This window comes from Bombina bombina, chromosome 2, assembly GCF_027579735.1.
Source record: "Bombina bombina isolate aBomBom1 chromosome 2, aBomBom1.pri, whole genome shotgun sequence".
Classification (NCBI taxonomy): domain Eukaryota; kingdom Metazoa; phylum Chordata; class Amphibia; order Anura; family Bombinatoridae; genus Bombina; species Bombina bombina.
Window position 1 is genome coordinate 1,303,609,705 of NC_069500.1, and position 25,806 is coordinate 1,303,635,510.

General features: G+C 38.8%; 1 protein-coding gene across 1 annotated transcript in view; it reads right to left on the reverse strand.

The window, feature by feature from the left end:
* The window catches only part of LOC128647510 (proton channel OTOP1-like), a 217,084-nt gene that overhangs the window by 82,259 nt on the left and 109,019 nt on the right, over positions 1-25,806 (reverse strand). The window contains exon 3 of the mRNA XM_053700295.1: positions 22,069-22,127. Within this exon, the coding sequence (XP_053556270.1) occupies positions 22,069-22,127 (59 nt within the window). The remainder of the gene's footprint in view (positions 1-22,068; positions 22,128-25,806) is intronic.

Below are 25,806 nucleotides of genomic sequence, written 5' to 3' on the forward strand. Positions count from 1 at the left end.
TTGAAATGTTCTTGTTTATATACCTTTCTTTATATTACAAATAAGTGAGCTCTGGGTGTGTCATATACTGTACAATGGAAAGAAAATTCTTATTTTTGTAATCTATACCAGGATAAGCCTTGGGTTTTTATCAATACAACTGGTGCATTTCTCAATTTACTATGAATCGTTTATAATATTATTTGTGTTAATATCCCTTTCATCTACAACTAAATATAGAACTTTTTTTCCACAAGTGGTATAATGTTTCTCTCATTCTTTTGCATTTCTAGAAATCTTTTGCAAATATGCTTTTCCGTCTGCTTTTCAATTTCAAACGCTGTTCCCATTCCATTGAGATTGAATTCACAACCAAGAAACCCATTGGCTAAATACATAATATTCCCCCGTTTGCAAGGGGATTTTTGTTTCCAAGTTTGGGAACACACAAAAAACATGTATGTATAAAAGTTGTTTCCAAATTAAGGTGTACCCAGGTATACCCCGCTCATATAGCAGGTTAGGGACCGAAGCCCCGCTGTAAAGTGAAAACCGCCTTAAAGTGAAACAAGGCAGTTTTAGCTTTCTTTTCACTTGCCAGTGTGTTTAAAGACTTGAAAACATGTTTGAACTAACATATATTAGGGGGGCAATAGTACTACTTTTAGCACAGCACAGTATTCAATTAGTATTTAATAAATACTGTACCTGTAAAATAGTGACAATTACTGTAGTACAATTTGCCAGACTATAACATTGAGACAGATTGCACTGTAATGCTGTCAACAGAGTGAACTAAGCATAACAAAATAGTGGCAGTCACTTTTCTCGCAATCTCACGATAATTACAGCACTGTTTTAAAATCCTTGGAGGTTGAACTTCAGCTCCACAAAGCGCTGTATAAGCGAAGCGCTGTAAAGTGAAGCGCTGTAAAGTAAGGTATACCTGTACCTCGTTTTATTGCCCTTCACTTTATTGTGCTTCACAGATATTGCGTTGTTTTACAAATTGAAGGTTTGTGGCAACCCTGAGTTGAGCAATGCTATCAGTGCCGTTTATCCAAAATACATTCACAAATAAACACATAAATACACATGTATATACATATACATACATACACACACACAAACACACACATACACAAACACACACACATATAACATGTTTAAACATACACACACACACATATATATATATATATATATATATATATATATATATATATATATATATATATATATATATATATATATATACTGTATATATACATACACACCACCAGCAAAAAGTCTCATTTGATGTTTAACATTTTTCTAGCAATAAAGTATTTTTTAAATGTTTTTTTAGACATAATACTATTGCACACTTAGTAGACTACAGTATATTGTAAACATAACTTTTACTTGCATATTATTTTGAGTGCACTCCTTTATAAACACACTACATACACACACACACACAGCAGACACAACAATATATAATACATATCACACAGTAACCTTGACAAAGTCAAGAAATGTTTCAATACAAATATACAGCAAGATTACAAGTTGTGCGGTACGTCTATACCGCTGAAAAATTGGCCTTTGTGTGCGGAAGGGCAGGTCACCCGTATTACAAGTTGCGGCGGTACAGCTATACCGATAGCATTTTAGCCTGTACCGCAACTCTCCATTCCGCACTCAAAAAATGGTTTGAACAGCCAATAGGATTTAAGCAGCTCCCATCCTATTGGCTGATATGAATATTTCAGCCAATAGGAATGCAAGGAACCCCAAATATAAAAGCGGTACCTTGCATTCAATCTTCAGTGTGTGGCGGAGATCACATGAAAAGGAGCCTCCAAGTTGGATTATGTCTTTGTCGCCGCTGGTCCTTTTCAGCTCTGCGCGGCCACAGCTCCGTGCCACCGGGATGAAGATATAAGATGCTCCCGCGATGGATGAAGATGTTGCCGAATGGATGAATACTTGCCGCCTGGATGAAGATGGATTTCCGGACTTCAGGAACTGTGAGTAGATTTTTTGGGGTTAGTGTTAGGATTTTTTTTGGGGGGTGTTTTTTTTTAGATTAGGGCTTTTTTCATTTTTTTTATGAGCTTACCTGATAAATTTATTTTTCTTGTGGTGTATCCAGTCCACGGGTTCATCCATTACTTGTGGGATATTCTCCTTCCCAACAGGAAGTTGCAAGAGGACACCCACAGCAGAGCTGTCTATATAGCTCCTCCCCTAACTGCCACCCCCAGTTATTCGACCGAGGACAAGCAAGAAAAAAGGAGAAACTATAGGGTGCAGTGGTGACTGTAGTTTAAAAATAAAAAAAACCTGCCTTAAAATGACAGGGCGGGCCGTGGACTGGATACACCACAAGAGAAATAAATTTATCAGGTAAGCATAAATTTTGTTTTCTCTTGTAAAGGTGTATCCAGTCCATGGGTTCATCCATTACTTGTGGGATACCAATACCAAAGCTTTAGGACACGGATGAAGGGAGGAACAAGGCAGGAACTTAAACGGAAGGCACCACTGCCTATAAGACCTTTCTCCCAAAAATAGCTTCCGAAGAAGCAAAAGTATCGAATTTGTAGAATTTAGAAAAAGTATGAAGCGAAGACCAAGTCGCCGCCTTACAAATCTGTTCAACAGAGGCCTCATTTTTAAAAGCCCATGTGGAAGCCACCGCTCTAGTGGAATGAGCTGTAATTCTTTCAGGAGGCTGCTGGCCAGCAGTCTCATAAGCTAAGCGGATTATGCTTCTCAGCCAAAAAGAAAGAGAAGTTGCCGAAGCCTTTTGGCCTCTCCTCTGTCCAGAGTAGACAACAAACAAAGCAGATGTTTGACGAAAATCCTTCGTAGCTTGTAAATAAAACTTTAAAGCATGAACCACATCAAGATTGTGTAAAAGATGTTCCTTCTTTGAGGAAGGATTAGGACATAATGAAGGAACAACAATCTCCTGATTGATATTCTTATTAGATACTACTTTAGGAAGAAACCTAGGTTTAGTATGCAAAACTACCATATCTGCATGGAAAATCGGATAAGGTGAATCACACTGTAAAGCAGATAACTCTGAAACTCTTCGAGCCGAGGAGATAGCTACTAAAAACAGAACTTTCCAAGATAAAAGTTTAATATCTATGGAATGCAAAGGTTCAAACGGAACCCCTTGAAGAACTTTAAGAACTAAATTTAAACTCCATGGCGGAGCAACAGGTTTAAACACAGGCTTGATTCTAACTAAAGCCTGGCAAAACGCCTGAATGTCTGGAACCTCAGCCAGACGTTTGTGCAAAAGAATAGACAGAGCAGAAATCTGACCTTTTAAGGAACTAGCTGACAATCCCTTCTCCAATCCTTCTTGGAGAAAGGATAAGATTCTAGGAATCCTGACTTTACTCCATGAGTAACCCTTGGATTCACACCAATGAAGATATTTACACCATATCTTATGATAGATTTTCCTGGTGACAGGCTTTCGAGCCTGAATTAAGGTATCAATGACCGATTCAGAAAAACCACGCTTTGATAGAATCAAGCGTTCAATCTCCAAGCAGTCAGACGCAGAGAAATTAGATTTGGATGTTTGAAAGGACCTTGAAGTAGAAGGTCCTGCCTTAGCGGCAGAGTCAATGGTGGAAAGGATGACATGTCCACCAGATCTGCATACCAAGTCCTGCGTGGCCACGCAGGAGCTATCAAAATCACTGAAGCTCTCTCCTGCTTGATCTTGGCAATCAGACGAGGGAGCAGAGGAAACGGTGGAAACACATAAGCCAGGCTGAAGGACCAGGGCGCTGCTAGAGCATCTATCAGCGCTGCCTTGGGATCCCTGGACCTGGACCCGTAACAAGGAAGCTTGCCGTTCTGACGAGACGCCATGAGATCCAGTTCTGGTTTGCCCCATAGTTGAATCAACTGGGCAAATACCTCCAGATGGAGCTCCCACTCCCCCGGATGAAAAGTCTGCCGACTTAGGAAATCCGCCTCCCAGTTCTCTACTCCTGGGATATGGATATCTGAGAGATGGCAAGAGTGAACCTCTGCCCATAGAATTATCTTTGAAACCTCCAACATTGCCAGGGGGCTCCTTGTTCCCCCCTGATGGTAGATGTAGGCTACAGTCGTGATGCTGTCTGACTGAAATCTGATGAACCTGACCGCAGCTAGCTGAGGCCAAGCCTGAAGAGCATTGAATATCGCTCTTAGTTCCAGAATGTTTATCGGAAGGAGGGTTTCCTCCTGAGTCCACGAACCCTGAGCCTTCAGGGAGTTCCAGACTGCGCCCCAGCCCAGAAGGCTGGCATCTGTCGTCACTATAGTCCATTCTGGCCTGCGGAAACTCATTCCCCTGGACAGATGGACCTGAGATAGCCACCAGAGAAGAGAATCCCTGGTCTCCTGATCCAGATTTAGCAGAGGGGACAAATCTGTGTAATCTCCATTCCACTGATTGAGCATGCAAAGTTGCAGTGGTCTGAGATGTAGGCGGGCAAACGGAACTATGTCCATTGCCGCTACCATTAAGCCCATTACTTCCATACACTGAGCCACTGACGGGTGAGAAGTGGAATAAAGAGCACGGCAGGAAGTTAGAAGCCTTGACAACCTGACCTCTGTCAGAAAAATCTTAATTTCTACTGAATCTATCAGAGTTCCTAGGAAGGAAACTCTTGTGAGAGGGGAGAGAGAACTCTTTTCTTCGTTCACCTTCCACTCGTGAGACCTCAGGAATGCCAGAACAATGTCCGTATGGGACTTGGCGATTTGAAAAGTCGACACCTGTATCAGAATGTCGTCTAGGTAAGGAGCCACTGCTATGCCTCGTGGCCTTAGAACCGCCAGTAGGGACCCTAGAACCTTTGTAAAGATTCTTGGTGCCATGGCTAACCCGAAGGGAACAGCCACAAACTGGTAGTGCCTGTCTAGGAAGGCAAACCTGAGAAACCGATAATGATCTCTGTGTATCGGAATGTGGAGATAAGCATCCTTTAAGCCCACAATAGTCATATATTGACCCTCCTGGATCATAGGTAGGATGGTTCGAATAGTCTCCATCTTGAAGGATGGGACCCTGAGAAATTTGTTTAGGATCTTGAGATCCAAGATTGGTCTGAAAGTTCCCTCTTTTTTGGGAACTATAAACAGATTTGAATAGAATCCCTGCCCCTGTTCCTCCCTTGGAACTGGGTGGATCACTCCCGTAACCAGAAGGTCTCGAACGCAACGTAAGAATGCCTCTCTCTTTATCTGGTTTGCAGATAATTGTGAGAGATGAAATCTCCCCTTTGGAGATGAGGCTTTGAAATCCAGAAGATATCCCTGGGAAACAATCTCCAGAGCCCAGGGATCCTGGACGTCTCTTGCCCAAGCCTGGGCGAAGAGAGAAAGTCTGCCCCCAACTAGATCCGGTCCTGGATCGGGGGCTACTCCTTCATGCTGTCTTAGAGGCAGCAGCAGGTTTTTTGGCCTGCTTTCCCTTGTTCCAAGCCTGGTTAGGTCTCCAGACTGGCTTGTACTGGGCAAAAGTTCCCTCTTTTTTTGCAGTAGAGGAAGTTGAAGCTGCGCCACTCTTAAAGTTTCGAAAGGAACGAAAATTAGTCTGTTTGGTCCTTAATTTGTTGGACCTATCCTGGGGAAGGGCGTGGCCTTTTCCTCCAGTAATATCAGAAATGATCTCCTTCAGTCCAGGCCCGAATAGGGTCTGCCCTTTAAAGGGGATGTTGAGAAGCTTAGACTTTGAAGTAACGTCAGCTGACCAGGACTTAAGCCATAGTGCCCTATGCGCCTGAATGGCAAAACCTGAATTCTTAGCCGTTAGCTTTGTTAAATGAAAAACGGCGTCAGAAATAAATGAATTGGCTAACTTAAGAGCTTTAAGCCTGTCTAGGATATCATCCAACGGGGTCTCCACCTTTAGAGCCTCCTCAAGAGACTCAAACCAGAAAGCCGCTGCAGCAGTGACTGGGGCAATGCATGCAAGAGGCTGGAGAATAAAACCTTGTTGTATAAAGATTTTCTTAAGGAAACCCTCTAATTTGTTATCCATTGGATCTAGGAAAGCACAACTGTCCTCGACGGGGATAGTTGTACGCTTAGCTAGGGTAGAGACTGCTCTCTCCACCTTAGGGACCGTCTGCCACGAGTCCCGTGTAGAGGCATCTATGGGAAACATCTTTTTAAAAGCAGGAGGGGGAGAGAGCGGTACACCTGGTCTATCCCATTCCTTCGTAATAATTTCTGAAAACCTCTTAGGGATTGGAAAAACATCAGTGTAAACAGGCACTGCAAAGTATTTGTCCATTTTACACAATTTCTCTGGGACTACAATGGTGTCACAGTCATCCAGAGTCGCTAAAACCTCCCTGAGCAACAAGCAGAGGTGGTCAAGCTTAAATTTAAATGCTGTCATTTCAGAGTCAGACTGAAGTAACGCCTTCCCTGAATCAGAAATGTCACCCACAGATAGAAGCTCTCCTGCTTCGGCTTCTGTACATTGTGAGGGTATATAAGACATAGCTACTAAAGCGTCAGAAAGCTCTGTATTTGTTCTAGCCCCAGAGCTGTCTCGCTTTCCTTGTAACCCTGGCAGTTTGGACAATACCTCTGTGAGGGTATGATCCATAACTGCCGCCATGTCTTGTAAGGTAAACGCATTGGACGCGCCAGATGTACTTGGCGTCACTTGCGCGGGAGATATAGGTTCTGACACATTGGGAGAGCTAGGTGGTTTAACCTCCCTTTTGTCAGTGTGAGAAACCTCTGGTGATAAATTTTTAAAAGCCATAATATGGTCTTTGTAACTTATAGAAAGGTCAGTGCATTTGGTACACATTCTAAGAGGGGGTTCCACAATGGCATCTAAACATAATGAACAAGGAGTTTCCTCTATGTCAGACATGTTTAACAGACTAGTAATGAGACCAGCAAGCTTGGAAAACACTTTAATAAATGTGAAAAAGCAATTAAACAAAAATGGTACTGTGCCTTTAAGAGAAAAAAACTACCACATAAACTGCAAAACAGTGTTAAAAAGTAGTAAACTCTACGAAATTTTTACAGTGTGTATAAGAGACCAAAGCAGCATTGCACCCACTTGCAAATAGATGATTAACCCCTTAGGCCCCAAACCGGATTAGAAAAATGGTTAAACCGTTAAAAAACAGTCAAACATACTGCCACAGCTCTACCTGCCCTTAAACACGATTTTTGCAGGAAAAAAACCCTCTATAGTGGTCCTAGATGCCAGAGGACTCCTTTAGGGAAGCTGGATGTCTCAGTCTGAATATCAACTGCGCATAAAGTGCGCGAAAATAGGCCCCTCCCACCATGCACTCAATGTCAGAGGGCCTTAAAAAAGTACTCCTAGGAGTAATCTAACAAGCCATGTGGAAAACTAGGCCCCAAATAAAGATTTATCACCCTCAGAGAAAAAACGTTTTTTCTGTAAATTATGCAAACGTTTTTACACTAAGAAATATGAGAATTAACATGAATATTACCCTTATCTTGTAAGCATGATCCCAGTCGTTGTTAAATCACTGTATCAGGCTTACCTCAAATATACCAGGCACTGTCAGCATTTTCTAGACCTTATCATCTCTCTAGAAAAAATATACTGAACATAACTCAAAGCAGGTGATCTGCAAACCGTCCCCCCAACTGAAGTTTTCTTTCCATACTCTTCAGTTATGTGTGAGAACAGCAATGGACCTTAGTTACAAACCGCTAATATCATCAACCTCCAGGCAGATTCTTCTTCCAAATTCTGCCTGAGAGTAAAACAGTACAACGCCGGTACCGTTTAAATATAACAAACTCTTGATTGAAGGTAAAAACTACACTAAGTCACCACATATCTCTTGATATTTCCTTTCTTGTCGAGAGTTGCAAGAGAATGACTGGGGGTGGCAGTTAGGGGAGGAGCTATATAGACAGCTCTGCTGTGTGTGTCCTCTTGCAACTTCCTGTTGGGAAGGAGAATATCCCACAAGTAATGGATGAACCCGTGGACTGGATACACCTTTACAAGAGAAATAGCTGTTTTTTTTAGACTTATTTTTTTTTATTTTGGGGGGTTGCTTGGGTGGGTGGTTTTACTGTTAGGGGGGTACTTTGTAATTTTTTTATGTAAAAGAGCCGATTGCTTCAGGGCAAAGCCCTTTAAAGAGCTATTGGTAGTTTATTGTTAGATTAGGGGGTGTTTTTATTTTGGGGTAGTTTTTTTGTTGTTATAGGGGTTTTAGATAAGGTTTAATTTTTATTTTTTTGGATAATTTTGACAATTGTTTTTTGTAGACATGTGCGTTTCGATTCGTTCCGAATCAAAATTCGGACGAATTTGTTAAATTCGGAGATTCGGATCAATTCGAATTTCCGAATTACGGTAGTACCGAATCTACCGAATAAATCCGAACCCGAATAAATCCGAATTAGTTCGGATTTATTCGTTACATTCGGATGGCCATGGATTACACTAGTATTGTACAGTATATTGGGTTATATCACTCTGCTATGGGTTACACCTAATATACAGTACATAATACTAGTCTAATACACAGCACATTCCACCTAACACATACCGAAATTCCGTATTTCCGAATCGAACCGAACCGAATCCAGCCGAACTTATTTGAATCTGAATGAATCCGAAACGAATCCGAAATGAATTCATTCAAATTTTTCCGAATTCGAATCGATCCGAATCGAAATTCGAAAACATCCGAATCGATCCGAACCAAAACAAATTTTTCGGCCGTGCACAAGTCTAGTTTTTTGTAATTTAGATTTTTTTAATTTTCGTAATTTTAGTGTGTGTTTTTTTCTAATGTTAGTTTTAAAAAAAAAAAAAAAAAAAGTGTTAGGATTTTTTAATTTTGTAACTTAGGTTTGTTTTTTTTCCATTTATTTTAAAATAGTTATATTAGATTTATTTATAGTTTAAGCTTAGTTTTTTTTATTTCACAGGTAAGTTTTTTTTAATTTAAAGGTAGTTATATTGTAACTAATTTAAAGTTAGGTAGTGTTTAGGGGTTAATAGTTTAATTTTGTGTGTTGTGATGTGGGGGGGGCGGCGGTTTAGGGGTTAATAGGTTTATTTAGGTGTTAGCGATGCAGGTGTGCAGCAGATTAGGGGTTAATAATTTCAATTAGTGTTGGCGATGTCGGGGGCGGCGGATTAGGGGGAATTTAGACTAGGCTTTTATGTTAGGGTGTTTTTACATAACCTTCTTTTCCCTATAGATATCAATGGGGATTGTGTTATAGCTATCCCCATTTCGCAATCACAGGTGTTAGTTTTTTTCTAGCATTTTCTCTCCATTGATGTCTGTGGGGGAAAACATGCACGGGCACGTCAAGTCAGGCCTTGGCTTTTGTTTGTTATGGAGCTTAACGCACCATAACGCACAACACAAGAAGGTTTTTCTGTAACTTGTAATGGCGGAACTATGGAAAGTGCAATACTGCTAAATATTTAGCGTTATTTACGCACCGGGTTTAGCGCACAACTTGTAATCTTGTTGTAAGTGTACTTTGCAATTTAACACTGACTCTTGTGGAAAATGTTTTTAAAGGGATACTAAACCCAAACTTTTCTGTCATGATTCAGATAGAGCGTGCAATTTTAAGTAAATTTCTAATTTACTCTTATTATCAATTCTTATTCATTCTCTTGCTATCTTTCGGCTAGATTTGGAGTTTTCTCGGTAAGGACCCGCGTAGCTAACGCCGGCTTTTTTCTGGCCGCACCATAAAAATAACTCTGGTATTGAGAGTCCACATAAAGGCTGCGTTAGGCTCCAAAAAAGGAGCGTAGAGCATATTTAAAGCAGCTTCAACTCTCGATACCAGAGTTGCTTACGCAAGCGGCCAGCCTCAAAAACGTGCTCGTGCACAATTCCCCCATAGGAAACAATGGGGCTGTTTGAGGTGAAAAAAAACCTAACACCTGCAAAAAAGCCGCGTTCAGCTCCTAACGCAGCCCCATTGTTTGCTATGCGTAAACACTTCCTACGTCTGCACCTAACACTCTAACATGTACCCCGAGTCTAAACACCGCTAACCTTACACTTATTAACCCCTAATCTGCCGCCCCCGCTATCGCTGACCCCTGCATATTATTTTTAACCCCTAATCTGCCGCTCCGTAAACCGCCGCTACTTACATTATCCTTATGTACCCCTAATCTGCTGCCCCTAACACCGCCGACCCCTATATTATATTTATTAACCCCTAATCTGCCCCCCACAACGTCGCCTCCACCTGCCTACACTTATTAACCCCTAATCTGCCGAGCGGACCGCACCGCTATCATAATAAAGTTATTAACCCCTAATCCACCTCACTAACCCTATAATAAATAGTATTAACCCCTAATCTGCCCTCCCTAACATCGCCGACACCTAACTTCAATTATTAACCCCTAATCTGCCGACCGGAGCTCACCGCTATTCTAATAAATGTATTAACCCCTAAAGCTAAGTCTAACCCTAACACTAACACCCCCCTAAATTAAATATAATTTTAAGCTAACGAAATTAATTAACTCTTATTAAATAAATGATTCCTATTTAAAGCTAAATACTTACCTGTAAAATAAATCCTAATATAGCTACAATATAAATTATAATTACATTGTAGCTATTTTAGGATTAATATTTATTTTACAGGCAACTTTGTAATTATTTTAACCAGGTACAATAGCTATTAAATAGTTAAGAACTATTTAATAGTTACCTAGTTAAAATAATTACAACATTACCTGTAAAATAAATCCTAACCTAAGTTACAATTAAACCTAACACTATACTATCATTAAATTAATTAAATAAAATACCTACAATTACCTACAATTAAACCTAACACTACACTATCAATAAATTAATTAAATACAATATCTACAAATAACTACAATGAAATAAACTAACTAAAGTACAAAAAATAAAAAAGAACTAAGTTACAAAAAATAAAAAAATATCTACAAACATAAGAAAAATATTACAACAATTTTAAACTAATTACACCTACTCTAAGCCCCCTAATAAAATAACAAAGACCCCCAAAATAACAAAATGCCCTACCCTATTCTAAATTACTAAAGTTCAAAGCTCTTTTACCTTACCAGCCCTGAACACGGCCCTTTGCGGGGCATGCCCCAAGAAGTTCAGCTCTTTTGCCTGTAAAAAAAACATACAATACCCCCCCCCCAACATTACAACCCACCACCCACATACCCCTAATCTAACCCAAACCCCCCTTAAATAAACCTAACACTAAGCCCCTGAAGATCTTCCTACCTTATCTTCACCATACCAGGTTCACCGATCCGTCCTGAAGAGCTCCTCCGATGTCCTGATCCAAGCCCAAGCGGGGGGCTGAAGATGTCCATGATCCGGTAGAAGTCTTCATCCAAGCGGGGCAGAAGAGGTCTTCCATCCGATTGAAGTCTTCATCCAAGCGGGGCAGAAGAGGTCTTCCATCCGATTGAAGTCTTCATCCAGGCGGCATCTTCTATCGACATCCATCTGGAGCAGAGCGGCAGCATCCTGAAGACCTCCGACGCGGAACATCCATCCTGGCCGATGACTGAACGACGAATGACGGTTCCTTTAAATGACGTCATCCAAGATGGCGTCCCTCGAATTCCGATTGTCTGATAGGATTCTATCAGCCAATCGGAATTAAGGTAGGAATATTCTGATTGGCTGATGGAATTAGCCAATCAGAATCAAGTTCAATCCGATTGGCTGATCCAATTAGCCAATCAGATTGAGCTCGCATTCTATTGGCTGATCGGAACAGCCAATAGAATGCGAGCTCAATCTGATTGGCTGATTGGATCAGCCAATCGGATTGAACTTGATTCTGATTGGCTGATTCCATCAGCCAATCAGAATATTCCTACCTTAATTCCGATTGGCTGATAGAATCCTATCAGCCAATCGGAATTCGAGGGACGCCATCTTGGATGACGTCATTTAAAGGAACCGTCATTCGTCGTTCAGTCGTCGGCCAGGATGGATGTTCCGCGTCGGAGGTCTTCAGGATGCTGCCGCTCCGCTCCAGATGGATGTCGATAGAAGATGCCGCCTAGATGAAGACTTCAATCGGATGGAAGACCTCTTCTGCCCCGCTTGGATGAAGACTTCTACCGGATCATGGACATCTTCAGCCCCCCACTTGGGCTTGGATCAGGACATCGGAGGAGCTCTTCAGGACGGATCGGTGAACCTGGTATGGTGAAGATAAGGTAGGAAGATCTTCAGGGGCTTAGTGTTAGGTTTATTTAAGGGGGGTTTGGGTTAGATTAGGGGTATGTGGGTGGTGGGTTGTAATGTTGGGGGGGGGGGTATTGTATGTTTTTTTTACAGGCAAAAGAGCTGAACTTCTTGGGGCATGCCCCGCAAAGGGCCCTGTTCAGGGCTGGTAAGGTAAAAGAGCTTTGAACTTTAGTAATTTAGAATAGGGTAGGGCATTTTGTTATTTTGGGGTCTTTGTTATTTTATTAGGGGGCTTAGAGTAGGTGTAATTAGTTTAAAATTGTTGTAATATTTTTCTTATGTTTGTAGATATTTTTTTATTTTTTGTAACTTAGTTCTTTTTTATTTTTGTACTTTAGTTAGTTTATTTAATTGTAGTTATTTGTAGATATTGTATTTAATTAATTTATTGATAGTGTAGTGTTAGGTTTAATTGTAGGTAATTGTAGGTATTTTATTTAATTAATTTAATGATAGTATAGTGTTAGGTTTAATTGTAACTTAGGTTAGGATTTATTTTACAGGTAATTTTGTAATTATTTTAACTAGGTAACTATTAAATAGTTCTTAACTATTTAATAGCTATTGTACCTGGTTAAAATATTTACAAAGTTGCCTGTAAAATAAATATTAATCCTAAAATAGCTACAATGTAATTATAATTTATATTGTAGCTATATTAGGATTTATTTTACAGGTAAGTATTTAGCTTTAAATAGGAATAATTTATTTAATAAGAGTTAATTAATTTCGTTAGATTAAAATTATATTTAATTTAGGGGGGTGTTAGTGTTAGGGTTAGACTTAGCTTTAGGGGTTAATACATTTATTAGAATAGCGGTGAGCTCCGGTCGGCAGATTAGGGGTTAATAATTGAAGTTAGGTGTCGGCGATGTTAGGGAGGGCAGATTAGGGGTTAATACTATTTATTATAGGGTTAGTGAGGCGGATTAGGGGTTAATAACTTTATTATAGTAGCGGTGCGGTCCGCTCGGCAGATTAGGGGTTAATAAGTGTAGGCAGGTGGAGGCGACGTTGAGGGGGGCAGATTAGGGGTTAATAAATATAATATAGGGGTCGGCAGTGTTAGGGGCAGCAGATTAGGGGTACATAAGGATAACTTAAGTAGCGGCGCTTTGCGGTCGGCAGATTAGGGGTTAATTATTGTAAGTAGTTGGCGGCGACGTTGTGGGGGGCAGATTAGGGGTTAATAAATATAATACAGGGTTCGGCGGTGTTAGGGGCAGCAGATTAGGGGTACATAGGGATAACTTAGCTGGCGGCGCTTTGCGGTCGGCAGATTAGGGGTTAAAAAAAATAAATTGAGTGGCGGCGATGTGGGGGTACCTCAGTTTAGGGGTACATAGGTAGTTTATGGGTGTTAGTGTACTTTAGAGTACAGTAGTTAAGAGCTTTATGAACCGTCGTTAGCCCAGAAAGCTCTTAACTACTGACTTTTTTCTGCGGCTGGAGTTTTGTCGTTAGATTTCTAACGCTCACTTCAGACACGACTCTAAATACCGGAGTTAGAAAGATCCCATTGAAAAGATAGGATACGCAAATGACGTAAGGGGATCTGCGGTATGGAAAAGTCGCGGCTGAAAAGTGAGCGTTAGACCCTTTTTTGAGTGACTCAAAATACCGGAGTTAGCCTAAAACCAGCGTTAGGAGCCTCTAACGCTGGTTTTCACGGCTAACGCCAAACTCCAAATCTAGGCCTAAATTTGAAAAAGCAAGACTCTAAGCTTAGGAGCCCTGACCATTTTCAGGTCAGCACCCTGGATAGTGCTTGCTGATTGGTGGCTACATTTAGTTACCAATCAGCAAGCGCTAAACAGGTGCTGAACCAAAAATGGGTCGGCTCCTATTTTTCATTACTGCATTTTCAAATAAAGATAGCAAGAGAAGAAGAAAAATAGATAATAGGAGTAAATTAAATGCAAAAAAATGAAGGGTGAGCCTATGTAAGTCAGCTACACAAATATTTGTGACAGACACCTATAAAATTAATCATTTCAATGCATGTATTCACAAAACTATTTTGGAAACATCAATATAGTAGAACTACAGAAGTTAAAGGCAATTCTAAAATACGCCTAAACAGCTATTAAAATTGTTAAGACACCGGTGGTCTTTTAAAACATACAAATATATCTAAAATGAGATAATGTAGCTGCTTAAAAAATATAACTGCTTAAAAAATAGCTGCTAAAAAACATTACTGCTAAAAAAATGTATCGAAAAAAGTATAAAAAAACTTGGCAATGAGATTAAATAAATCTCCAGTTGATGTCTCTGATAAGACTGAATCCTCATTAGTGTTAAAGCCCTCTGTGAATGTGAACAGGCAGTCAGGTTTTTTTTAGTGATGACAGAGACCCTGTTTCAGTTTTGCACTTAACACCCAATATCCTGCACTGAGGGCCAAGGGGGAGGTATCCTTCTGTGTATAATTACAGATACGCCCCCCCTTGGTCCTCGGGGACATATATATATATATATATATATATATATATACAGTATATATATATTTATATATATATATATATACAGTATATATATATATATATATATATATATATATATATATATATATATATATATATATATATGTAGCTGAATGTGTGTGCACTCCCACTATCTCTCGTCATCTGCCAGGGTGGTGTTGTGAAATAATAGGCAGGATTGAAGATAAGCACTCACTGGACTCTGGACAACGTGGTCATCAAAAATTATTTATTTGTGCTGTGACGTTTCGGGACTAAGCACTGTCCCTTCCTCTGACAATATACAAGTGAAAAATACAGCCTTATATAGGCCCCAGAAACCCTCCCACACTCTATGAGCCAATCACTGCCCCTTTTCGTTACACACCCCCTAAGTGTCAAAATCTAATTGGACATACACTAATAGTGACATCATCAAGTGCTAAAACATACAACGTGATAAATAACTACCTACTTTATTATTAAAAAACCAGCAGAGCCAAAGTAATCGTTCCTATTTAATCAGGTATAATATAAAAAGCGCACAACGGCACAAATATAGACTTCAGGCCACAGAACACCCAATCACCAATAAGTTCTTATTCACCCAATCACAGACCGCCACATAGTAGTCAACACCCAATGCACATCAACACCTCTGCGTATGTACAGAAAATCATAAGTATGTGGGGGAAAAACCGGAAGATCTATCTTTTCCCTCTACCAACATATTGGAAGCATGTCACTATAGTGCCTATATAGTAGGATGCGCGGATCATTGATAATACCTTGTGTGAAAAACGGCTGGCAGACTAACACCTCGTCATATGGGCGGGGTGTCAGATGGGCCAATCAAATGCTTAAGCAGTGACTTATCACACCCACCTCCTTTGTCAAATGACAATAAGGCAAGAGACTAGCCGGGCTCATTCACCAGCCTGTAACCAATCACATAAGCGGAGAGGAGCACACCCCTCACTTGCCATATGTTTTTAGTAAACGACCGGGCCGTCTCCATTACTATTCATCGGCAGTACACTGTCCTGTGAGTGACAGCTGGATTATTAGTAATGGAGACGGCCCGGTCATTTACTAAAAACATATGGCAAGTGAGGGGTGTGCTCCTCTCCGCTTATGTGATTGGTTACAGGCTGGTGTACCATGGAGCACTTTCAAAACCATCATCAATAAGTGGACAAAATGTGGCACCACAGAGACATTGCAAAGATCAGGATGACCCTTGAAAATTTATGAGAGGACGAGGAGAAAACTTACCAGGGAAGCTGCCAAAAGGTCAAAAGAAACACTGAAGGGGCTTTTTCTGGTAGGTACTGGTCACTTCTTGCATGTTACCAGTACCTCTCATTTTCTGGACATGTCTGGGCTATGGGGTAGGGTGGCAAGAAACCCATTCTTACAAAAAAGAAGATCCAAGCCTGTCTCAATTATGCCAAAAGATTTATTCAGACACCCCAAACAATGTTTGAATATTTGCTATGGTCTGAAGAGACAAAGATTGAACTTTTTAGGCTAAATTGTAGGCCAAAAAAACTCATCATCCAAGGAAAAGCATGCCGCCTTTGAAGCTAAGTGGTAGTAGCATCATGCTTTTGGGATGCTTCTCTTTAGCTGCGTCAGTGGCTCTTGTCAAGTAGGGATGGGCACATTTTTTGCAACATTCGAAAAATGAAACAAATGTTACATTCATTTGTTCCTTTCAAATTTTGAAACCTTAACCTTTTGAGTGCTAAGCACTTTCCCACCTGCGTGCAAGCTGATGGGTTTTTTAATGTTTTTACATAAAACATTTTTTAACTTTTTTTTACAGATTACCAAGACTTATATAATTGGAAAGGTTAGACGATTACCTTTCCAACGGTGGGTCTATAGCTGCTTAGATGCCTGAGATACAGGCTTCTAAACAGCATGCCCCCTTTCCCTATATTTTGCATTGTCCATTTTAAATAAAGTTGCAAAAACAGGCCCAATTGCCATGGTAGGAGCGGGTGGAAGCCTCCAGATCTCCCTCAAGGTGGGAGAGTGCTAGCGACAGCTCTGAGCCATCGTTAACACCTGAGTGAGATGATTTGCGATGGTTCAGAGCCGTCGTTAGCACTCAAGAGATTAATGTAATAGTATTTCTAATGCTTTTCTTAAAGCTAATATTCAATTTGAATTTTTTTTAATAATCAGATCTGAATTATGCAATATTCAAATTAAAAAAATTGAATCATATTTGTAGTAGTATTTCTAATGCCCTCTATCAATTTACTAAATTCCTTACCAATTGAACTATTGAACTTTTGAATAGTATTTGTTAAATCAAACAAAAGTAATATTTAAAAAAACGGAAATAACATATGATTACCGAATTTTAATGGATTTTGATTCTTATCAATATTTGATTGTCCAAAACAGTTGTCCATAGGACTATTTGTTCTACCAAAAAAATTACACTTTCAGCACATTCGCCAATCTCTATTGTCAAGATAGAGGGAATAATAAATATCTTCAAATTAAGGATGGGCGAAAGTGGCTAAATAAAAATTTGAATGTTAGGACAAATATTCCCTTGTATATTAGTTTTACACATATTGATAAGAATGAAATTTCTTTCAAATTCGATTTACAAATGTTGCTTTCAATTTTGAATTTTGCTTTCGAATCTAATGTTGCTTTCTATTTCGCATGTTCATAATAGTTCAAATGTGCACATTCAAATTTGGAATGTGTATATTCGATATATTATGAGCATTCGAAATCTAATGTTGAAATTTCGAATCACATACATTAATTTGAAATCGAATGACACAGCTAACAGAAAGCATATATAACATTTGAATATTCAAATGAATTTCACTGACTGTTAATTAAAATTCAAAAACCAATATTGAACACTAGAATGTTAGAATGTTGAATAAACATTCAAAATTCAATTTGAAAAGACAAATGTATAAAAATTTGTTTTCAATTTGAATATTCACCCATCCCTACACTAAATATCAAGATATTTTGGCACAAAATGTGCTGGTCTCAGAAAGCTGAAGATGAAGAAAAATTTCACATTCCAAAATGACAATGACCCAAAGCACACAATCAAGTCTACCAAGGCATGGCTTCAGAAAATTAGTCTTGGAATGACCCAGTCAGAGCGCAGAATTCAATCCTATAGAAAACCTATGGAATGACCTAAAGAGAGCTGTACAAAGGAGATGCCATTATAATTTGAAATTATTTTAACTTTTTGCAAACAAGAGTGGGATAAAAGTCTATATGTGAAAGTTAATAGAGACTTATTCACAAACACTTGCTACTGTACAAAACGCTTCCACAAAGTATTAGTTGGGTGGGTGTGAAGACTTATGCAATCACAGTATTTATTTTTTTATTTAAAATGTTCCTAATAATTAAAAAAAAATTCTCTTGATTTTTTTTCCTTGGAAGATCCAATTTCAAAGTCTGATATTTACATTCGGCTAGATTACGAGTTTTGCGTTATGAGTAAAAAAGCCTCATAACGCTGCTTTTTCACTACCGCTGCTATTACGAGTCTTGCAGGTATAGGTGTACCGCACACTTTTTTGGCCATAACGCAACGTAACTGCCATACCTTTCAAAAAGTCCTTTTCAATGGGACTTCCATAGTGCTGGTATTACGAGTTTTGCCTGGGAGGCCAAAAAGTGAGCGGTACAGCCTATACCGACAAGATTCGTACTGCCATCTAAAGTCAGTAGTTATGAGTTTTACGTTACAAATCTGTAGTATAAAACTCATAACTAAAGTGTTACAAAGTACACTAACTCCCATAAACTACCTATTAACCCCTAAACCGAGGCCCTCCTGCATCGCAAACACTATAATAAAATGATTAACCCCTAATCTGCTCCGCACATCACCGCCACAATATTAAACATATTAACCACTAAACCGCCACACTCCCACATCGCAAACACTAGTAAAAATTATTAACCCCTAATCTGCCGCCCCAACGTCACCGCCGCCACTATACTAAAGTTATTAACCCCTAAACCTAACCCTAAGTCTAACCCTAACACCCCTAACTTTAATATAATTAAAATAAATCTAAATAAAACTAAATAAAACTTCTAAATAACACTATCATTAACTAAATAATTCCTATTTAAAACTAAATACTTACCTGTAAAATAAACCCTAAGCTAGCTACAATATAACTAATAGTTACATTGTAGCTATCTTAGGTTTTATTTTTATTTCACAGCTAAGTTTGTATTTATTTTAACTAGGTAGACTAGTTAGTAAATAGTTATTAACTATTTACTAACTACCTAGTTAAAATAAATATAAATTTACCTGTAAAATAAAACCTAACCTGTCTTACACTAACACCTAACATTACACTACAATTAACTAAATTACATTAATTAAATACAATTAACTAAATTACAAAAAAAAACAAAACACTAAATTACACAAAATAAAAAATAAATTTTCAAATATTTAAACTAATTACACTAACCCCCGAAGATCCACTTACAGTTTTTGAAGACCGGACATCCATCCTCAATGAAGCCGGGAGAAGTCTTCAGCCAAGCGGCAAGAAGTCGTCCTCCAGGCGGGCAGAAGTCTTCATCCAGACGGCATCTTCTATATTCATCCTTCCGACGCGGAGCGGCTCCATCTTCAAGACATCCGGCACGGAGCATCCTCTTCTTTCAATGGCTCTTTAACAATGAAGTTTCATTTAAATGACATCATCTAAGATGGCGTCCCTTGAATTCCGATTGGCTGATAGAATTCTATCAGCCAATCAGAATTAAAGGTGAAAAAATCCTATTGGCTGATGCAATCAGCCAATAGGATTGAGCTTCAATCCTATTGGCTGATCCAATCAGCCAATAGGATTGAGCTTGCATTCTATTGGCTGATTGGAACAGCCAATAGAATGCAAGCTCAATCCTATTGGCTGATTGCTATTGAACCTTTTCAGGGCAATGGGGAGCTTAGTTTTTTTTAGATTTTTATTTGGGGGGTTGGTTGTGTGGGTAGTGGGTTTTACTGTTGAGGGGTTGTTTGTATTTTTTTTTACAGGTAAAAGAGCTGATTTCTTTGGGGCAAAAGGACCTTTTAAGGGCTATTGCAGTTTAGTTTAGGCTAGGGTTTTTTTTTATTTTGGGGGGGCTCTTATTTTTATAGGGCTATTAGATTAGGTGTAATTAGTTTAAATATTTGATAATTTCTGTTTTATTTTGTGTAATTTAGTGTTTTTTTTTTTTTGTAATTTAGTTAATTGTATTTAATTAATGTAATTTATTTAATTGTAGTTTAATGTTGGGTGTTAGTGTAAGAGAGGTTAGGTTTTATTTTACGGGTAATTTTGTATTTATTTTAACTAGGTAGTTAGTAAATAGTTAATAACTATTTACCAACTAGTCTACCTAGTTAAAATAAATACAAACTTAGCTGTGAAATAAAAATAAATCCTAAAATAGATACAATGTAACTATTAGTTATATTGTAGCTAGCTTAGGGTTTATTTTATAGGTAAGTATTTAGTTTTAAATAGGAATTATTTAGTTAATGATAGTAATTTTTATTTAGATTTATTTTAATTATATTAAAGTTAGGGTTAGACTTAGGGTTAGGTTTAGGGGTTATTATATTAATATATTTATTTTGTGTTAGTGATGTGGGAGGCCAGAGGTTTAGTGGTTAATAACTTTAGTATAGTTGTGGCGGCGTTTGGTGCGGCAGATTAGGGGTTAATAAGTGTAGTTAGGTATCGCCAATGACGGGGGCAGCAGATTAGGGGTTAATAAGTGTAGGTAGGTGGCGGTGATGACGGGGGCGGCAGATTAGGGGTTAACAAGTGTAGGTAGGTGGCGGCGATGTTAGGGGTGGCAGATTAGGGGTGTTTAGACTTTTCTTTCCCCATAGGAATCAATGGGGCTGCGTTACGGAGCTTTACACTCCTTTATTGCAGGTGTTAGGCTTTTTTTTAGCCGGCTCTCCCCATCGATGTCTATGGGGAAATCGTACACGAGCACGTAAAACCAGCTCAAAGCAGCGCTGGTATTTGTGTGCGGTATGGAGCTCAACGCTGCCATATTGCCTGCTAACGCTGGGTTATTGCAAACCTGTAATAGCAGCGCTATTAAAGGTGAGCGGTGGAAATAACTTGCAAATTATTACAGAGCAGCTCATAACGCAAAACTTGTAATCTAGCCGATTGTTATTTCTGTTTTTAAATTTTAAAAAACCCTGCAATTACATAAAGATGTGTAGAGTCTTTATATCTACTGAATAGTCATAATCTATATTAACATGATACATTTTTTACACATCTGTAATGTTGTGCTATTTATATATGAAAGATGTAAACTTTTAAAATACCAAAAAACATGTGAAGTTAATAATATTATGTTTCATACATAAAATAAAAAATATTTGTAACTATAAAAAATAATAATAAACATGTTAATTTTAATGATTCCAGTCGTTGCTAACATTATTTTATACGTGTTTTGTAACTTCCTCTAGAACGGGATCTTGCTGGACCATGTTGTTTAAGAAACAACATAGGAAGATGATATCATCTCTGTGTATGATTTGTTGAATTGTAGCTCCTTTCCTTGAGAGCATATAGTATTTAGGTTCAGGAGTGTGCATTGGAACTTTTGCAAACATCACTGCCATATAGTGCACTGCTCAACTCACATGCACATTCCTGAACCTATATAGATACACTCTCATGAAAATGAGCCGCATTTAAATAAATAGCACACAGAGGAAAAGGTAAATCTGGTAAAATAAGTAAAGTAAACATTTTTTTTTAATTATGGGCTAGATTACAAGTGGAGCATTATCGTTAGTGCAAGGAGCATAAACGTGATCACGTCATCGCAATGTTCTTTACGCTCAAATTCATATTACAAGTGGCATGCTGTTCAAATTACATTGTAGAAAAAGATTTAATTTTATTAGCTGATTTGAATTTGAACATACAAATCAGCCAATAGGAATGCAAGGGTACCCCTATATAAAAGGGGTTCTTCGAATTTAAAATTCAGTGTGCGGCTGGTGTTCGTTAGCGTTTGTTTTTTTAATGTTAGGGGGATTTTTTTTGTAATGTTATGGGTCGGTTTAGCACTGGACAATAACTTTTTACTTTCACCAGCGCAACTCTACTTACACAAACTATTTATTCCTAGCGCAGTTAGCACCTAGCGAAAGCGATAATTAGTGCTCCACTCATACTCTAGCCCTTTATGTTTAAGTTTGTACCACAAAGCGACATCTAGCGCACTTACATTTTGTTATAGAAAGATAATTATAGGTCAATTTAATTTTATTTAGTTACCTCTCAAGGGACTTGAATGATAGGATGACATCCTTGGAATGATACCAAAGAAAATAAACCTACAAGAAAAGAAATGATGTAAGATATTTAGATTATATGACCAATAAAATGCTTCAGATGAAAAATGAGGGGAAATGTAACATTTGTTTCATTGGGTTTATAATGGTTTACAAATGCCAGATGCAGAACTATTTGTGCAGTTTAAAGTTCCATAGGAATATAAACTTGCTTCCTAAAGGTAATAATGTTATATATACTTCAATAGCTGTCACTGCATAGATACTCCTTTTTCCCTGATTAATATTGTAAAGGTTCAATACTTTAACATGCCCAATGCACATGCAAATGTCACACAGCTTCAAATATGAATTTTATGTTAACTTCTAGTAGTGGGATCCTTAAAGGGACACTGAACCCATATTTTTTATTTCATGATTCAAAAAGAGCATGACATTTTAAGCAACTTTCTAATTTACTCCTATTATCAATTTGGAATGTAAATCTTAGCAGCCAGCCCATTTTAGGTTCAGCACCATGGATAGTGCTTGCTTATTGGAGGCTTACATCTACCCACCAATAAGCAAGCATAACCCAAGTTCTCAACCAAAAATGGGCCGGCTCCTACGCATCACATTCCTGCTTTTTTAATAAAGATAGCAAGAAAACGAAGAAAAATTTATAATAGGAGTAAATTAGAAAGTTGCTTAAAATTTTATGATCTATCTGAATCATGAAAGAAAACATTTGGGTTCAGTGTTCCTTTAAGGGAAATGTATAACTAAACAAAGTGACCTGTTACATGAATGGATTCTACATAGACAGTACTGATGGCTATGCTTCACGACAATTCTATATAGCAGATTTATAATTCAATCGTGTATATGTGTGCTTGAAAAATAAGATTAAAGATGAAAATAAGGAAAAAAAAAAAGAGTATAATAAGGTTCATTTATACATAAACATAAATGAATGAAATCTGAATCTAAAGAGGACTATTTAATGCCTTATTATAGCACTATTTTAAAAAATGTGCTTAAAATAAAAACCTAATAAATAAACCAACATAAAATACATTAATCAGTTTCTTAAATTATATAAAAAAAAATTGCAGTGGACAAGTTAAACATTTTTTGACTATTTCCTATCATTATCTTGTCTGTGTGTATATATGTATAGTCTAATAGGCATAGAAGGTTTTTTCCTCACTAGGATTATTTACACAGGTATAGAAAGGTTTTTTCTTCTTAAATGTGGAGAGTCCACAGCTGCATTCATTACTTTTTGGAATTCAAAACCTGGCCACCAGGAGGAGGCAAAGACACCCCAGCCAAAGGCTTAAATACCTCGCCAAATTCCCTCATCCCCAAGTCATTATTTGCCTTTTCGTCACAGAAGGTTGGCAGAGAAGTATCGGAAGATTAAAGATAGTCTCTTATGGAGGGTAGTACTCTTCGAAATGGGACTGGAGTTTTAAGTAATCCTGTCAGCCTCTCAGTGAAAGCATGGATGAATGTTAGAGTCTGGAGATGCAGGGAGAGTCTTTCTGCGAAACCATCCCAACTCATATTAACAGCTCCTTAGCAATCAGCGTTGACGAGTTTTGCTGCCTGCTTTCTTCACTCAAGTCCATGTCAGAAGCTACTATCTGTCACACTTGAAGGGCCGTGTTCCTGTTTGTGTCCATTCTTCTTGGGCATGCACCTGCGGGTGCTGCCCTCTTTGTCTTTGATCCAGTTAGGATGTATTTTATTTCTTTTTGAGAAGCTCATGTCTGTTATAATTTTTCAGTTGGGAAACATTTCTTCTCTGGAATTTGATACTAGCGATTTTGTGGTTGCTTGGGCACGTCAACAGAAGTTGCATGTTAAGGTGTTAGTACATTGTTATGTCAATAGTTACTTTTGTCGATTCCTATTGGGGTTTAGATTTTTCTGTGGCCTGGGTCAGTTCTGAGTGCCCTATGTAGCAGGCTGGTCCTGGTCAGGCTCTATTTTCTGTTCCTTAAGTTCTATATCATCCACGTGGTGCCGGAGGGACAGCCATGAATTTAAAACAAAATTTGAGGCTTCTTACCTACTTACAGCAAAATTAAAAGGCCACATCTCTCTACTTATCCTCCTTGATCTGTCTGCAGCTTTTGATACTGTCAACCACCCTCTTTTGCTCCATACCCTCCAATCCTTCGGCATCTGTGACACAGCTCTCTCTTGGTTCTCCTTCTATCTGTCTCACCGAACCTTTAGTGTAGCCTTCTCTGGGGCATCCTCTGCCCTGTTACCTCTTTCTGTTGGGGTACCGCAAGGCTTTGTCCTCGGTCCCCTTCTCTTCTCAATCTACACGTCCTCACTAGGTTCCTTAATAAAGTCCCACGGGCTTCATTATCATTTATATGCCAACGATACCCAAATCTACCTCTCTGCACCAGAACTATCTCCTTCCTTGCTAACCCGTGTCACTAACTGTGTTTCTCATATCTCATCTTGGATGTCCTCTCACTACCTCAAGCTAAATCTCTCCAAAACTGGGCTCCTTATTTCCCCCTTTTTCCAAAATCTCCACCCCCCATGTCTCTATAACTGTTGATAACTCCATCATTACCCCAACCTCACATGCCCAATGTCTTGGGGTCACACTTGACTCAGATCTTTCTTTCACTCCTCACATTCAGTCCTTGGCTAAAGCCTGTCACTTCCACCTTAAAAACATTGCTAAAATTAGACATTTCCTTACACAAGACACAACAAACATTTTAATCCACTCTCTCATCCTTTCCCGCCTCGACTACTGCAACTCTATCCTCTCTGGTCTCCCTAGCTGCCGCCTTGCTCCTTTACAATCCATAATGAATGCCTCTGTCTTGGATCAATAATTCTAATTCAGGCAGGTACAATGCAAGCCTCCACTAAAGGCGGATCAACTGCGGGACTACAGTTTGCTCCTGCTGGGGCCACAGCTGGCACCATAAGAAACATTAGACCGGGATCTGAAATAGGCTGGGAGATAAGGTGTTTTGCTAACCTGTCAGCGGCAACAACATCGCAATGGAGATATGATGGACTTATGAACACAAAAAGCTATGATACTGGCTATTCTGAGGGTCCATACTGTGGTTCCCCTCAAGCAGTGGGAGTTGGTTGAAGCAGCGGGGATCCCTGATGTTGGAGAGAGTTGAAACCACAATGTTCCTGAGACTTTCCTCCACCAAACCTTTTACCTATTGACGCCTACCCATATCCTTATTGCACTGTGGGCTCCTAATGTTAACACTGTTTATTATGCCTGTGACTGGTTGATTTATATGTTAACTGTTTCTTATGTTATCTATCTGATCGGTCACTACTCTGGGAACTAATCTAATTCTAAATAATGTTTGCAATTCCATATATTGAGAACCTCACAGTTACACCACATCTGGGAGCGGTTTAGACCACAATGTTTTACACTGCCTACTCTCCCTATAGATTTATATAACAAGTCTCTAGACACCTCATCGAAATTCATTAGATTAGGGATTGGTTGAACCTATTGAGAGGTTTGGGGTTTTCTTCTATCAGGACTGATGGTGGATAGACATTCACTGGGAGTTAACCCTATGGAACTGCAATAGCAAAGTTTTTTTTTTCTTAACATATAGGCATCTACTTATCAAAGCGTCAACTATGGTGCATTCGCGGCCGCAGATCTCAATACGCTCTCCATAATTATCAAAAAACCCATCAAAAACACACGAGTCAAGTA